General features: G+C 46.3%; 1 protein-coding gene across 2 annotated transcripts in view; it reads right to left on the bottom strand.

Moving 5' to 3' along the window:
• Nucleotides 1–15,049, bottom strand: part of LOC308063276 (uncharacterized protein) — a 38,193-nt gene extending 23,144 nt beyond the window's left edge. The window contains exons 1-5 of one of the 2 annotated variants that reach the window (XM_080385995.1): nt 12,493–15,049; nt 12,026–12,352; nt 11,196–11,762; nt 2,029–2,567; nt 668–734 (exon numbers count right to left, since the gene is read on the bottom strand). In XM_080385995.1, coding sequence (XP_080242121.1) covers nt 668–734; nt 2,029–2,567; nt 11,196–11,762; nt 12,026–12,149 — 1,297 coding nt within the window. In that variant the 5' untranslated portion in view covers nt 12,150–12,352; nt 12,493–15,049. Of the gene's footprint in view, nt 1–667; nt 735–2,028; nt 2,568–11,195; nt 11,763–12,025 lie in introns of both variants that reach the window. The other variant, XM_080385994.1, reaches the window with a different exon arrangement.
• Between the last annotated feature and the right edge of the window lie 1,385 nt (nt 15,050–16,434).

Here is a 16,434-nt window from a genome sequence, read left to right as displayed (position 1 = left end):
ACAAGTAAAAATAAACCTAGCACCTGGACATAATTTGCTCAGTATGTCTATTAATTTTGTTCTTTTGTGTCCGACTGCCATGAAAAGTAATGAAGGCAAAGTCCACAGTACAGAACTCCTATCAAATCTGTTCTTAAATGCCTGAAAAATTTCCCCAAGCCCCTGCAAATGATGGAAACTGTTGATCGTTCCTCAGTATTTGACAATATTGTTACTAAAGGAGAATAAGATTAATGAAGGAAGGCCTTATAAGAACCTTCATTAGATCAAATCAAATATCTACCCCAGTGCAGCAGAAGGAAAATGACAACTATTTCTCTCCATTAGGAATAATATACCTTTGATTTTGACCCCATTTGCACCAGCATAAGTAACTGGTGCAATAATAATAAGCAAGAAGAAAGTCAGGTCATAAGTGAAAATTAAAACCTAAACATAAAAAAAACCCACAGAAATAAGGTAAAAGGGACCATCCGACAGTCCTAGTGGATATTATGTCCTACATAGCCCACCATCAACTCACAGCTGAGTGTTTTTCAACCCCTTTGATTCCAGCAGCTGAGCATGTCATTACTCACAAACATACAGGCCTGAGTTCCTATCTTTCTGGCCCGTTTCTGAAGATCTAATTATCTTAATTCTTTAATTACCAGAGAATACAACTTACCTGGAGTATTCAGGCACTTTATCCTCTCGCCACAAATGCTTGGAGATTCAGCGCATTCATCTCTGTCCTGTAAATCACAAGAATCATATTCAAACACTTTAATGCAACAACTTACAATGTGAAACAGGCACTTCTTCAGGCTCTGTGACATCTGCCAGGAAAAGGTGTGTGTAGGGTGAAGAGGGGGCTGATCCCGCAAGCACGTTGAAGCAAGACAACTAATTTTGGATTTGTCACATGTTTTAACAAGGTATCCAAAAAGACTGCATGGTGTCCACAGAAAGCTAGTAGCGTGCAGTCGAGCTAAATGGATCGGTTATACAACTAACGCTTGTTATGATACGTGATCTGTAAGACCATACCGCATCCTCCAGAGCGATGCATCACTCAATTATTACAGTGTCCTTAAGACCAACTGAGACAGAGTTAGGAAAAGCTCCTAAAGACATTTACTCTGCGAGGGAGGTGCTAACCAAAAAACACACAAGAAAGGTAAATGACAAAGTAGTTTTTCCTGTTAACCAGCCCTCCTTTCTCCTTAAGGCAGGCAGACGGGAAAGAATAACAGGCTACATTTACATTTAAACGCTAGCATTAAAGAAAACTGAGACTAGCAAAGAGGGAACCGGACAGACTCTCTCAGGTTGTCTTTCTTGGTATCTTGGGCTTAGGTCACACCTGTCAAACAAGACACTGCTTTACATATCAAGCTCTCCATGTATTTTAGAACTTCTAAACAACAGAATGTGACTGAAGAACCAGCTTATTTTGCTTACATGCTGCTTAGGTATAGTATAATAAAATGTGTTTTATAATAAAAAGTATTTAACAGTTAAAGCGTCTATGTTCTGTATTTTTGTATGTGTTCATGTTACGTTTAAGCTGGAACTCCTTTTTAGATTTGTTTTAACTGATAACTTTTATTTCCAAACTTATAAATAAATATCTGACCTCTAGTTTTGCTTAGTAAAGCTTTCCTCTGCTTTTCACAGATGTCTAGAAGTTTCTGTAGAGTGGACGGGGATTAAATAAACAAATTTAGCATGCATAAGTATACATGTTTTAGGATGTCTTTTCCTACCATGATGAAAAGAATCGAAGTCCTGCCAGCTGTCAGGTTTGGGAAAGCGTCACACCCAATGGGCACAAACTAGTGTCCCATTTAGAGCAGTAAATGGTAAAGAGAAAACCCACAAAAAACTTCAGGCAGACTTTGAAGTGCCATAGACACGTTTGGTAAAACACATGCTTCAAACCGGATCTTTCTAGCTCTCCAAGTAGTTATTTCCAGAATATTATCCCAGCATGTCCAACACAATACTTCATAAGCAATAACTGAAAAATACAGGATCATATTTCACCTGGCAAATCCGATCAGAGTTTGCAGAACACTCAGCCATTTGGAAAAAACCAGCAGGACACAATGTGCATTTTTCACATTGTGAAGGTGTCTTTTGGAAGTTGCAAAATTCATCGCTTTCACAAAGGCCACAGTCCAGCAAAGACTCCCCAACGTTAATCACTTTTGCATCCACTTCTACTTTATGCACAGAGTATGACTTTTGGAGATGATTTCTGACCTGGTTCTGAAGTCCTTGAAGATGACTTTCAAAATAGTTTTGAATATCTTCTTGCAAACTCTGAAATGACATTTGCTTCACTGTATCAAAAAGCATACCATACTGGACTTTGATCAGATCCATTTGCTCATACATTTTTCTTTGCTGTTCGAGAATCTCACGTTGCTGGCTAACCAATATGTGCTGCTGTTCAGCAAGTTTTTGCTGCAAATCGACAATGATCTGTTGTTGGCTTTTTAGCATTTCAGTAAATTTCTCATGCCCTTTTGCAAGGTGCAGCTGAAGTATTAGGGCATCTTCAGATGGAACTTCATTTTCTCCTGAAATACAAATGATCAATTATTGTCCAAGAAAAGTAATTTTCCAGCTTGCCCCATTACCTCTTCAAAGGCACTCAAATTTTAAAAAGTTGATGAAAAATCTCAATAAATTCAAGTCATGATTATAAGGCCAGTTCCTCTACTATCTTTGTAGCCCCTTCATGGGACCACAGGGTCTTCCCATTTCATCTGCAACAACATTTATAGTTGTAGACATTAAAGAAGTCGTAATCATAGCCCCTTGCTTCAGGGCATAAATTAATCATTTATATTATGGGGTTCCATAACAGAGTGATCATTCCTATATACATGTTCAAATACAGTAAAGACTAAATGGTCAATTTGCACTGTAGAGGCAATAAAACGAAGTGATAAAACTTGCTGAGAATGCTAAGCTATTAAGGGTAGTAAAAGTGAGGTCAACTGCAAAGAGCTGCAAAAGGTGTCTATGATACTGAGTAGCAGCAATGAAATGGCAAGAAGAAACTCAAAGGAGATAAAGGTGAAATCAAGGCACCCACTGGAAGAAAAACCCTAAACTTTTCATATCAGATGTTGTACTTTTAAGATTATTATTACCAGTTGGAAATTACATACATCTAGATACAGATGTTGGGCTACAGAGCCACGTAATCATCAGTGCAGTGCCCAACATGGGTCTAAAAGGCAAATAAAATGCTAGGCCTAATTAGAAGAGGAATACATTAACAGAAAAGAATGTATCATTATGACATTATATTAATCAATAGAGCATGTTTAATACAGCATGCAGTATTGCTTCCCCATGTCAAAAAAGAGCACAGAACTCAAACAGTTCACAAAAGGGCAGCAAGGAAAATCTAACATATGATACTGCTACAATATGAGAAAATAGGTGGGACTTTTCAGGCTCGGGCAAACAAAAAAACAAGAAACCAAACTACTGTGCTATATTACAGGTGTCCTAAAGACTCTTCGCTCTTTCTTCTAATACAAGAATTAGGGGACATTAAAAGTTTCAATACATGTTAAAAGTTCAATCAAGTCCAGAAAGTTTCTAGCTCAGTATATAAAATACAATCAATTTGGGGCTAAAAGCTACATAGACATCAATCATGTTCAGGAAATCTGAACAACAAACTGCCAGAGCTGGGAAAATGATCTAGGCAAATATCATGCCATGCTTTCCACAGTATCCACTGCTAGGTGCTGCCTGAGAGAGAATCCTGAATCCCATATGGTCACTCACCTGTTCTTATGCAGCATTGAATTTTCTTCTTTTAAGTGCAGAACATCAAGGATGAGACAATGAAAAAGACCATAGCCACTTCCTGTTTACAGTTCCTACAATATTTTGCTGTTTAGTTACTTCTATTCACAGCATAAGGCACACATTAATATTTATTTTTCACTATTCACTTAAATATTAAGGTAGTTCGCAGGATCCTGGACTTGAGAAAGTGAAGACCAGGATCCAGGAAAGCCCACACTCCCCATACGAGTTGAAAATTCCAGATTTTTAAGTATGTGGCAAATTATACCCCCAGATCTCCTTCCATCTAATGTGAACAAGTTGTTCTGTGAAAAGCAGAACCAATGTCATCTGATTTCTGTGGATTTGTGTCTTCCATTTGACTGGCTAAATAAGTAGCACTCCTTCATTACCCTTCTTCAGAATACAGAGCAACAACCAAGCTGCTTTTGTCCTACCAGCTGAAAGGATTAACAGCTAGAGGCAAACTTTCAGATGCTCATATTCCACTCTTTCCTCTTTTGAATCACCTCTTACAAAGTTTATACAACTTTGCCTACTTCTAATACCTCTGCTCCTTGTCAAATTTGACTGAAATCAGCCCATATTTGACAGATACTGGGCAGCAAAAGAGTTACAAGAACTCTGTGACCACCTATCAAGATTTTTCATCAGCCTATAGAGGCTCCACTTGTGCTTGAGGCTGGAAAGACATTAACAAATTCCTTTTCACAAAACTTTTGCTCTCAGAAGTCTGGCTTACAACTGAGGATACAGGCAGAACAGCACAGGTCTTTGCCAAATATTTTGGCTATATAAGTGATAACACAGTGCAAAAGGACTACACCAATGCATCACTTCAAAGCAGATGGGAAGTCTGTGAGGAAAAGGGTAGCCCTTACCTGGCTAAATAAAGCATATGCACCTAGAAAAATAGCTGATCAAAGCTGGCATATTAAGGCTTTAGCTACCATGTTAACTACCATTACTTAATTGTTTCTTGGTAGATCTCCGTGTAAGTTTTCTTCATCCTCCTGTCCCGCATTAATATTCTTACATGCTGGGATCACACATGAGAACAGGGCTCCATGCTGGTATTGCAATATAGTTATCGCTAAATATAATATAAACACAGTAAATAATGAGCACAATATACTTGTACTATCAGAAAATCTAACATCTAAATGTATTCCCCTAGAAAACTGCTACATTGTACTAACAGCCATCACATTTACTATGGAATGAGCTGTGTATGTGTCTGCCTTTACAAGGAACTTCAAAAAGAAAAGATCTTGTTTTCATGCTTGAAACTGTAACAAATACAGGTTTATAAAGAACAAACAGTAATGAAAGTAACAGCATTAAACTCCCCCTTTCTAGGCCTTTTGACCCTCTTTCTCAATGAAACATGAAAAAAGAAATAACCTTCACAGGAGTGAGGAAAAGTCCAACTGCACCGCCTAACAGTCAGCCCAGGGAACTACCTTGGGGGAACTGTGAGAGGGAGTGAATTCTATAGTCAAGGACATATTACCAAACCATTTTTTCCCAAAACCACTTTTCCATCAGTCCTCAGTGCCTGAGATTCAGGAACCAACAACAATAACATTTTGAATTATTCCAGCCATCACAAATTTATTATAGGTGGGGAGAATATAGACTCTTCTAAGACAGGGTTATTGGGCTCTTCTCGTTATTGGGCTCTTCTCATCCTGGGAATCTGGGCTTTTCTCACTCACACAAGCCAAATTATTAGAGCAAAGAAAGGTTAATTAAAGCCCTGATTTGTCAAAGAGACAAAGTAGAGCTTACTTTTAAGCACACACTTAAGGAGCATTGTCTTCCACCAGTAACTGCCTGACTTGCTGGCAGTAACAGCTATAATTTTAAGTACTGACTGCAGTGAAGCTTACTCACATGATGGACCGTCAGCTTTCTATTATATCTGCCCTAAACCACCTTCCAGAACTTTGTAACAACAGCTACATTCCAGTCATTCAACTTAGCTTTGCTCCTTTGGGCTGTCTAAAGCTCAGCTGGTGATAATACAAGGCCTAAAAAAATCCTTTGTGACTGTTATTTTCTCTCATTTTTATACATTTTGCAGTAGTACGACTAAACTTATAGTTACTGGTACAAGAGGCCCTTCACTGCACAGTACAGTCAGTGCTACAGGCAGTTCCCAATGCCAGAGCAACAGAGAGGGTAACAATGCTCTTGCACAAGAGAGGACTCTACTGAAAATAAACTGCATTCAATTAAGCAGAAGTGGTATCTTGTTTGCCAGAAGAACTCTGAAGTAGAAATCTAAAATAGCTCAGATGCAGAGTGCGCTAAATGTGGCCTTGTTTCTCTCCATTCAACTATACAAAGGGAAGGCACAGTGAATATGTCAGATGGGGATGTCACAGGCATGTCTAAAATTATAATTCCACTGCAAGTGATCTTCACACATTAGTAGATGCCAGCAATCCCACTTAAGGACCTTTCCACACTGCCCAGACAACAGGTACACCCACTAGCAACACTCGAATGTTCTTATGACCACAGATGCAATATTACCTTCCTTGCACATGCACACCACAACCAGTCATGGCAAGGTCTGTTTTGCCCACATCTATTCCATGCTTCCAGGACCAATCCATAGTTCAACATATTATCACATACGAACCTCTGCTACATTTCCCTAGCGTGCCTGGGAAGGACACATCACCCTGAGGGCATGCTGCAGGGGAAAAAGTAGCCCTCAGGCACAGTCTGACACTGCATAAAGAGCAGAGGCTACAAGCAGTCATCCTACTGCAAGGAAGGGAAGGTGAGATCTTGATTGAGACCGGAGAGCACAGGGCCATCTGACAGTGCCAGTCACTCCTGGTAACCACAGGAGATGACAGCAGTGGGCTGCAGGCACTGCTTAGTGCACAGATAGCAACAGCATGAGAACCTACAACCTTGTTCACCAGGTTTCGCCAAGTATGAGATGTGCAGCTGCACATTATTTTGCCCATATGCAGGTAGGTGTTCACAGCTGCAGCGAAGTCTGCCCAAAAGAAAAGAACAGAAAGATGGGTCTGATAGGAAAAAATAAGGATTTAATGGCAATTAATGAATGAGGAGAGAAACATGGAGGAATACAAAATAATAAGACAACAAAAATAGATCCTGTGCATTTGTTCTTTTGGGACACCAGTCTTTCATCTGACGGTGTACTCACTATGCTGCTAAGAAATAGCAGCGACTATCTTGCAAAGGAACGGGCTCATTTGACTTCAAAAGGGAGTACAAGTCTGCACTCCAGCATCTTCACCTGGTCAACAGAAGTGGTGGTTCAGCTGCAGTTGGCAGGAGCTTTCCAGATAGTAGCTGTGGCGCTGGCAATACTGGCTGAAAAGTTGATGAAGCTGTTTGTGTGATCCCCACAGAAGGGCTGTGCTGGTTCTGGCAGGCAGCTGGGTGAGAGTAAGTCACCTGTCTCATGCAGATGAGCCTGCAAACACACAGTGCTGGGAATAAAGTAGAGCCCCTGATACTGGCCTGTACCTTGGAGGCCTGATATCAGACATGGTCTTCAGCAAGCAGTCAAGTAGACTGAACCTCACAGGAATGGGGCCACACAACAGGTTGAACAAAAGATTATTCTGCTCACCAAAACATAGCCTTCACCAGGTAAACTGGAGGGGAGTTCTCTCAGTGACTGAAGAATCATTGCAAATCTCCTCATGCACTGTCACAGGCCTGGCAGTCATATGCTGGGGTGGACTACCAGGTCTCCACCTGTGGATGGTGAATTAATACAGGCAGGAAAAATAGCCTTAGGCAGCATATTCCAGTTCCCCTACTGTCTGAGGAGATGTCAACAGCAAAGAAACACCCCTTGCAGCTGGCCTAAAAGTGAGACAGAAGTGTTCCCCTAAAAACGAGAAAGACGGGAACAGTCACTGATCTATTTCTTCTTAAATAGATGGTTTCCTCTGTTTTCAGCTACAGCACCTTAGATGTGAAACTGAAAGGCTAATTCTTTCTTCCACCAGGAATTAACCATACCTTTATCCTTGATCTGAAAACACTGGAAATCTCCAAGACGAATTCTCTGCACATGGCTGTCAGAGAAACCTCCTCTATTGGGGTGACTGAGTAAGAGTTAGGTGTATGGGTAAGGATGCAGAGGTGGCAGATAATCTGTCATAAACTTGTGTTCTTTCCAACTGTGTGACGCATTCCTGGAGGCTAAAATAAATGTATGGTTGCCTGGGCTGGAAGCATACACCTGCGCTGTCCATAAAACGTATAGACATCATTGTGCAGTATTGCAAAAGATGTGCTGTGCACAGAAAAAAAAATACGGTGGTATTTTCTTTGCCTCCTGCTCAGTTAAGTCACATGCTGAGCACATGGAGCAGCCTCATCTCACAAGACACTGCAAAGAGGACTGGGAACACTGTACACTCTGACTAACCTCCAAAATCCCAAGAACTCAGCTAAGCCTGTCTGCAGCATATTCACTGCTGCACTCAAGAGGTCCCTAGATTTCCTTCAGAGGAACTCTTGCTGGTTCCCACACACTACTGACGACCACAGAACAGAAAATTCTCGCTGAATCCGGTTCTTCTCCATTAAGTTACATCTGTGCTGCACATCTGTAAGACAGACTCCTGCCACACCTGCATAATGAGATTTATCCACAAAATTTAACAGCAGGAAAGCCACCATCTGCACCACACAGACTAGGCACAGCTCTTGAGTGAGCTCTCAAGTCTCCCCTAGCTGGGCTCTTTAGAAGACTTGAACCGCAGTATGATCCTTACCTGCATTTGCCCTGTCACGTTCACTGCATGCTGCTTGAGTAACACCTCTCCCCGGACAACTGTAAATGCATTTCCCCTCATTAGATGTCTGATTATCACATTATGTTGTTCTGTTTGTTCTAGCTGACAAGCCATGCTGGAATTGCTATGCTGAACCATGCTCATTTCCAAGACCCACCACTCCAGCTGCAAATGAGGAGCAAACAAGGTATTATCTGCACTAACGCAGGAAACCCACTGACCTGTGTTCAAAAGAAGGTCTCAGGCAAACACAGAGAATGTTAAGAGATTGCAGGCAGAGCAGAATACTGGATGCTTATTTGTAAACTGACTCAAAGGAAACCAAAGACTGTCAACGTGGCTTATTTTTTTTGTTCCCGATGGCAGGAACATGGAATATCTGCTAGATGCTGATGAATCCAGTATGCTATTCTTCAACTCCTAGGAGAGAAAGCTGCCTTGTGAAGGCCTGGGTCCAGTCTTTGGAATGAGCAAAACGTATATATGTTCTTTGTCCAGGTCTCACTCACACCAATTGCAGCCATGATCACTACAGCAGGCCTGGGCATGGGCTGGTGCCAACCGATGTCACTCACTGGCCACAAGGCAGAAACAGTGAGAGGGGAGAACTTCTGAGGGTGCAGTTGTCCTCATCTGAAGAATCTCTCTCACACATAGAAGCTCATGCGTTATCACAGGTTTGTTCACTGTGTGTTTCCACGCTGACAGTGCCTTCCATGAGATTATGCGATTTAGTGGGGAGTGCTGTACGCTGCTTTCCCTGCAACATACGGGATGCTTCAGCCTGCCACAGGAAGATGAATGCACGTATCCGTGACTGCCATGGCCATAAGGTATAATCCATTCTGGATGCATTCAAAGATTTTCTTAAGGGAAACATCTAACTACGCTTCCATTCCTCCAAGACTTCACCTGGCACCAGGCCTGCAAAGAGTGTAAAATTGAAAAAGTACAGTGAACTCTGCATCAAGTCTCAAAAAACCCCAGAATTTTCACTCTCCAACCCTTCTGCTTTGATTTCCCTTACCCCATTTTCCCCTGACCCACCCACGTCAGAGGGGACTGAGGACCTAACCCTAAGGCCTAGAAGATGAGAGCTGCATGCAACTCACCATGTTAGCTGAAAGGGCTGATGGTTCTGGAGACTGGGCAGCACAGACTGATCCGGGTCCTCTGAAGACAGCCAAAGAATAAGAGGATGTTTGGAGACAGGTCATACTGAGCCAGATGCTCTTTGCAAGATTTTCATGGAGTTCCAGCAAGTCTGCTTTCAGCACCATCCAAGAAGGATTAGTGTCTTCTGTCCATGCAGAATGCTCTGATTATTTGCCAGGACTTGTATTACACAGAGATGGATTTCGGTAAGGACAAAAACAATGCAGATATCCTGGGTTCTTTCGCAAAAGGGGGGCATGGAAGTTATGATGATAGTACAAAGAATGTGCAAAGAAGCAGAGAAAAGGGAGGCTAACCATATTGACTTCTCTGTTTTCTGTCCATCTTTGGTCACAGAGCATACAGAGGTTCTGTAAGACGTCTGGGAGCAACATCAGGCAAGATGACGGTTGACAACATCACTACACCAGGCATGGGGTAGGGGGAATCTCAGCTCTGGGACTGGAACTGCCACTAAGTGCTCAAGTCTGCTTTGGAGGAGATGTCACTTCACTAAGTAGACACTGGTAATGAGGTCTGGCATGTGCTCTGGTGTCTGAAGCAGCCACAGCCCTCAGATTAGCCTCACAGATGTGACAAAGTTTAAATTACCATCTTCATGCTTTCCATTAGCTTTTAATGTCAAGGGAATAAAATAAATCACCCTTCCTCGTACATTTTATAACTTTCAGATAAGGCATTAAACCAGAACCCAAACTGCTTTGTGGTCACTCAAGACCTGCTGATGTGTTTCATGTGGGTAAATCCACATATCCCACGCAATTACACAACACCTTCTGCTGACCTGTGAGCATAACCACAGACATACCTGGCTTCCTGCAGGGATACCGAACGGACCAGAGCTGTGCTCTTGTCAATCAATAGACAAGTGCTCCGAATGATGCGCAGCAAGAGCGGCTCTGCAACTGATTTTTTGGGGTTTTGGGGTTTTTTTTGCTGGCTATTACAGCGAGATAACTTGTCAGCATGTTTCTTACCAACAGCACCATCCTGGGTGTGGAAGATACACGTGCCCCACCGAAGCCTTGTATGATGTTGCTAGAAATGTAAAACGCCAGAAATGCCTGAGTGTGAGGAGAGAGAGTTAGAAGTCTTACATGTATTTAAAAACAGCACTAAAAAAGGTGTTGCCATGTTTCATCTGTAGGTCTCTGACACGGACAAGTGCATGTGGAGGGGGGATGAAGGGGAGGACAGGAGGGAGCCAGGGCAGCAGTTCCCCCACACAGCACGAAGGCCGGTGCTGGATTTGCCCCCCGGTGCTCCCAGAACGAGGGGGGCCGGTGCAGCCGCCCGGGCTCCCCGTGCTGCCGACGCCCCTCAGCCCGGCGGCCGCAGCCCTTGGAGCCCGCCGAGAGCCCCCCCGCCGCCCCGGCCCCCCAGGGCGCCCCGCACCTGGCTTGACGTCGCAGGTGAGCTGCACCCCCAGGGCGCCGCCGCCCCGCTCGGGCGCGGCGTAGGCGAAGTCGTCCCCCGCGAACTGGGCGGCTCTGTCGGCGGCGCGCAGCAGGGCGGGCTCGGGGCAGCCCTCGGCGGGGGCGGCGCAGCCCGGGCCGCGGAGCCGCGGGCGCAGGCGGGGCGGCAGCCGGCACTCCAGGCCCTGGCAGTCGCGGCGGGTGCCGTTGGCGGCGCAGTCCCCGCCGGGGCAGGCCTCGGGCGCGCCCCCCCTGGCGGCGGGGTGCGGGGCGCCGGCGGGCGGCGTGGCGGCATGAGGGGCGGCGGGCGGCGCCTTGCCCTGCGGCGGGCGCAGCGGCGTGGCGGTGTGCAGGAAGGAGCGCGCGGGGCGCCCGGCCCGCCCGACGCAGCGGGCCCCGCGGCAGGGTGGCGGGGGCGCCTCGCCGCCGCCGCAGGGGGGGGCCCGGCAGGGCTCGGCGGTGGCGCCCCCCGCGCCCAGCAGCGAGAGGCAGACGCCGAGCCAGCAGCGCGCCCACCACAGCCGTCTCCCCGGCATCTCCGGCCGCCCTGCAAGAGAGGAGAGGCGGCGGCGGGTCAGGGGTCTGCCCCTCTGCGGGGCGGCCCGAGCCCGCCGCTCCCCCCGCCCCGAGCCCGGGGCGCGCAGAGCGGCCGGCAACCCCACCCCGTCCCCGTCCCTCGCTCCCTCGGCTTCGCAGGTCCCGCCGGAGCACGCCAAACGCAGGGAAAACTTTCCACGCCGCCTCCCCGCCCCGTCCCGTCCCGTCCCGTCCCGTCCCGTCCCGTCCCTCCCTGGCGTCTCCCGGCGTCACCTGCGGGAAGGTGCGGGGCAGCGCCCGGAGCAGTGCGGCCTCGGGGCTGGGCTCCTCGGGGCGGCTGCCCGCAGCGGGGACTGACCTCCTCCGAAAGCTGGAGGGGAATGGAAATGTGCAACATTCCTGGGGCTTCGTTAGCATCAGATTTCCCAAGCGCCTCCCTTTAACTCCTTCGCTCCTCCAGCCCCTGCCGGCTGCCCGGGGCAGAGGAGGGGGCTGCCCCGCGGCTCCCGCCGGCGCTTCCCGGTGCTCTCCCAAGGCGCCCGGCAAGGATGTGTACGCCTCTTGAAAAGCTGACTTTCAGTCCGAGTGGTTTTATTTCTCCTGAAAAAAAAAATACCCCAAAACAACAGGAATAAAATAGGTGCGAGACGCAGTTTCCAGTAAAGAAAACTTCACGCGGCTGGAAAAAGTTACTGGCAGTTTGGATTTTTTGGTTCTCGCTTTGACCGTCAGGTACCTACATCAAAGATAACCGCGATCGGCAGCTGGCGTTTTCTCTTGGGCTGCCTATCGCCGCAGCACAAACCGAAGCGGGGGGCTGATTTTGACTTTAAATCAGCCTTGCGGCTGTGGCGGTGTGTAGTGCTTTTTGATAAAGCAGCTTTCCCAGACCCCGTTCTGGCAGCGCTCACACCCAAGTGTGAGAATCAGCATACCTTTCAAGTGCTCCGAGGCGTGAATAACTCCCCGCAGCAGGAGCCACCTCACTTATCTAATCTCTTCCACATGCTACTGGGGGAAAGCGACACCAAGTATGTGTCCACTTCAGCACTGACTGCGGGGCCGCGTTTTGTCTTTGGGAAGCTGGCCAGCACAGATACGATAACTATGGAGAGAAGAACAAATACAGAAAATACTATTTATTAATTAGCTTCAGCTTCCTTCCAGCCATGGGCTCACACACACATAAACCCCCTCAGAGTATCTTTGGGATGCTATCACCTTTGCTATCACTTTACACAGGAAAGAGGAGAAACAGCACACTCTTCTTTTTTTCCCCTACAAATTTTATTTGAAACTAGTTGGTAATCTCCATTTTTTTTTAATCTAGACTGGCTGTTTTACTGTTTCCCTTGCTACAGAAAAAGCATACCAATACATCACTTACAACTAGTTGGCTGGCCATTTTTTGACTAAGCATTATTTCTTGCAAAAATACGAGCTGATCAAAACTGAAATGCTGTGCAGCAGCAGCAGCTCCAGACACAGTGGGGTGGTACCCCCAGCTGAATTCTGCGGGGCTGGTGACCTGCCAGGTTGCATGGATCCTACCTGGGGCAGAGAAACCTGGAAGCCCTGCCAGAGTGAGTCCTACATGAAACACCCAACAGTTCCTAGACTCTGCCCTGAACTTCAACTGAAGTAGGACTCCGGGGTCAACTACTGCTGAGAGCTGCTAGGTTTTCCTATGGTTTCCAATACCTCTACCACAAACAGACGTGAAATAAGTAGGGAAAAACCTTCACAAGCTGCCCCTCCAGGGAATCCACAGCCCAGCTGTGATAGTATGGTGCTCTGCGTGAGCTATTTTTTTCTTATGAATGAATACCTCTGTATTTTCTCAGGCTCCTTGATAGGTTTTGCAGCCAATGCATTGCTACCACAGTGGTATTATTTTGGGGATCCATGCCAGTGCATACAAAGCTACCTAAGACGCAAACTCATCTTTGGATCATCTTCAGAAATGACATAGAAAAGCTATAGAGTTTGGGATAATTTCCAGAACAGCTACACCTGCAGGCTAATAATTTATGAAATGACATGGGACATGATGTTCTCAGTCACAGCACAAATCAAAAGCAACTCTACTGAAATTGAGGTGTTTATGTACTGCTGGGAAAAATAAGAACAGAATTTAACTTCAAACCTGAAGCTTAATAACTATTTTTTGCAGAAAAATAAAAAGCCTTTGTACAGTCAAATACTGTATCAGTGATAGTGCAAACAAGAGTACTGATTCATGCATTTTGACTTTGGAAGTGCCTATACTGCAGAATGCAGCAGTGTGAAATGCCGGCATCAGTTTGACAAGCAGCATAAATATGCATATGCTATCCCTTATGACTGAGAAACTGTGCATCGGTTAAATGGGGGGAGAAAAAATAAAGAAAATATGTTCTGCTGATATCTAGTATCTGGCATATAAGCTATATGACACTATTTGCAGGCACTGTCTACTGCTGCATAGGTGCCACAGAGTCACCCAGCAAACTTGCCAAAGATCCACACTGAAGTCAGTGACTTGTAAGTCAATACACATAAAACAATACCCACCCCACACTTGCCGGTTTTCCCTGCACAGACTCTGAGTAAGCAGGGAAAGTCCATACTTCACGTGTTTGCAAGACGGTTTGGTGCGAGGCATTTTTTTTTCTCTCCGTGGCATTTTGCAGATTGGCTGTGTTCACCAGCACAACAGGGGTGGCTCAGATCAAAGGAGGAAGTAAGGAGGCTCCTACAACCACACCGTGTGCAGTCTGAGGAGGGTACTTCAGACTTCGCAATGATTAAACTTCATACAGAGTTGGTCTGGACCCCTACCTCTGCAGTCAGGCGCTGGCTGGTGCCCATTTGGCGTCTGTCCAGAAAAGAGCTTATGTGTTGGGTTCCTCCAAAAGGGAGCCCCTCTGCAAGCACCAGAACTGAATGTGATAGGTGAGGAAGACTAGGGTAACTGCTTCAAAACTGCCCTGCTGCTGCAAACCAGCTCACCAACCCAGAACGAACCCCAAACTGATTTGCTTAGCACCATCTTCAGGTAGACGCGGCAGCTCTAGCTCACCCCATGCAGCGGGAGGGGGCTTTGCCCGCCTCGAGGTCCACCTCACCGAGGCCGAAGAGACCCTTTAGGGAGGCTCGGCACCTCCCCGAGGCCCGCCGGAGCGCGGCGGGGGCTGACGCCGGCCCGGGGCGGCAGCCAGCAGGGGGCAGCAGGACCCCGCGCCCGCCCCGCAGCCCCGCACCGCCCCTGTGCCGCCCCCGCCCCGGTCCTGTTTCGCCCCTGCATCGCCACTGTGCCACCCCTGTCCCGGTCCTGTGCTGCCCCCGCCCCAGTGCTGTGCTGCCCCTGCCCCGGTCCTGTGCTGCCCCCGCACCGCCCCTGTGCCGCCCCCGCCCCAGTGCTGTGCCGCCCCCGCCCCGGTCCTGTGCAGCCCCCGCATCGCCACTGTGCCGCCCCTGCCCCGGTGCTGCGCCTCCTCCGCACCGCCACTGTGCCGCTCCAGTGCTGTGCCGCCGCTGCCCCGGTGCTGTGCTGCCCCCGCCCCGGGCGAGGCAATTGCTCCCCCCGCCTTTCCTTTCTGATTTTGCTCCCCTTGGCCAGTGGCTTGGGGTCTCTCGAGGCCCTACAGCGGTACCGGACCCCGAAAGGGGACACCCGGGAGGAGACACCGCTTCCCTAAAGACCATTTGCTTTGTCAAGACCCCAGCAGCACATTTTTTCTGCTTGTTTCCTTGTTTCTAACCGGTTGAGGCAGCTGGAAGCTCTAAGTGTTCTTTTTTGTGTGCTTTCTGCATGAGCCAGTATTTTGCAAAAGTCTGGGCAACCTGTATTAAGCATGTTTTAAGCTCGACAATATTTTGCAATATGGATAGCAAAAAATATTCCAAAGCAGTCATACATAAACGTGATTGTTAAATATGATTTTTTTTTCTTAAATTCCTAGTTTAATCATGCAGCGGTTTTGGAAAAATTCCATGCCAGGTGTCATCTAAACCCCACTTTGTTTTCCTGCCTTTCACAATCTCTTACAATAGCAATGTACTACAATTATTTGATCCTACAGGCTTTACAGACATGCTAAACGTAGCAATCTGAATTACTATTACATCCAGCAGAACTGCTTACAGTGCATACCTTTCAAGATATGTATTTTTCTTTAATCAAAACCCAAACCAGAACAAAATAAATATTTCTTGGTTTCAATTATTGATTTTTTACAAGTTGGGGATTTTCTCAGGCTAAAATTCCGTGTATTATTGTAGTTTTTTAGTAAATATTGGTTTCCAAAGAATAATGCTAGTTAAACAAAGAGATAATTATGTACCAGATGAAAAGCATGGGAATGGTTTTGAGTTTTTCCATTAAAGCTCTGGGGATTTTTGCTTGATCCTTAGCTAAGAAAGAAAGAAAAAGAAAATAAGGAGAAACAAATCCTGCTACAATGTATCTAACTGACTATCGGCCAGCATCTGACACACCCTGGTTTTGCTCAATGCCTTGTATCCTCCATGGGTTTTCAAAGCATCATCAAATTTAAATTCCAAGGCATTGTCAGTACTTTCAGAACTGCTACGTTTCCTGGTTAGAAATCCTTTCTAATGTCCACAAACCTTCAGTGTCTATTTCTTGACTGACCTTCAAGCAATTTATTCTGTACATTGTAAAAGGATTCCTAATCAAA

This window comes from Falco punctatus, assembly GCF_963210335.1.
Source record: "Falco punctatus genome assembly, chromosome: 4".
In the NCBI taxonomy this organism is placed as follows: Eukaryota; Metazoa; Chordata; class Aves; order Falconiformes; family Falconidae; genus Falco; species Falco punctatus.
The sequence above is the reverse complement of the archived record's forward strand: the minus strand, read 5'-3'. Positions and strand labels throughout refer to the sequence as shown.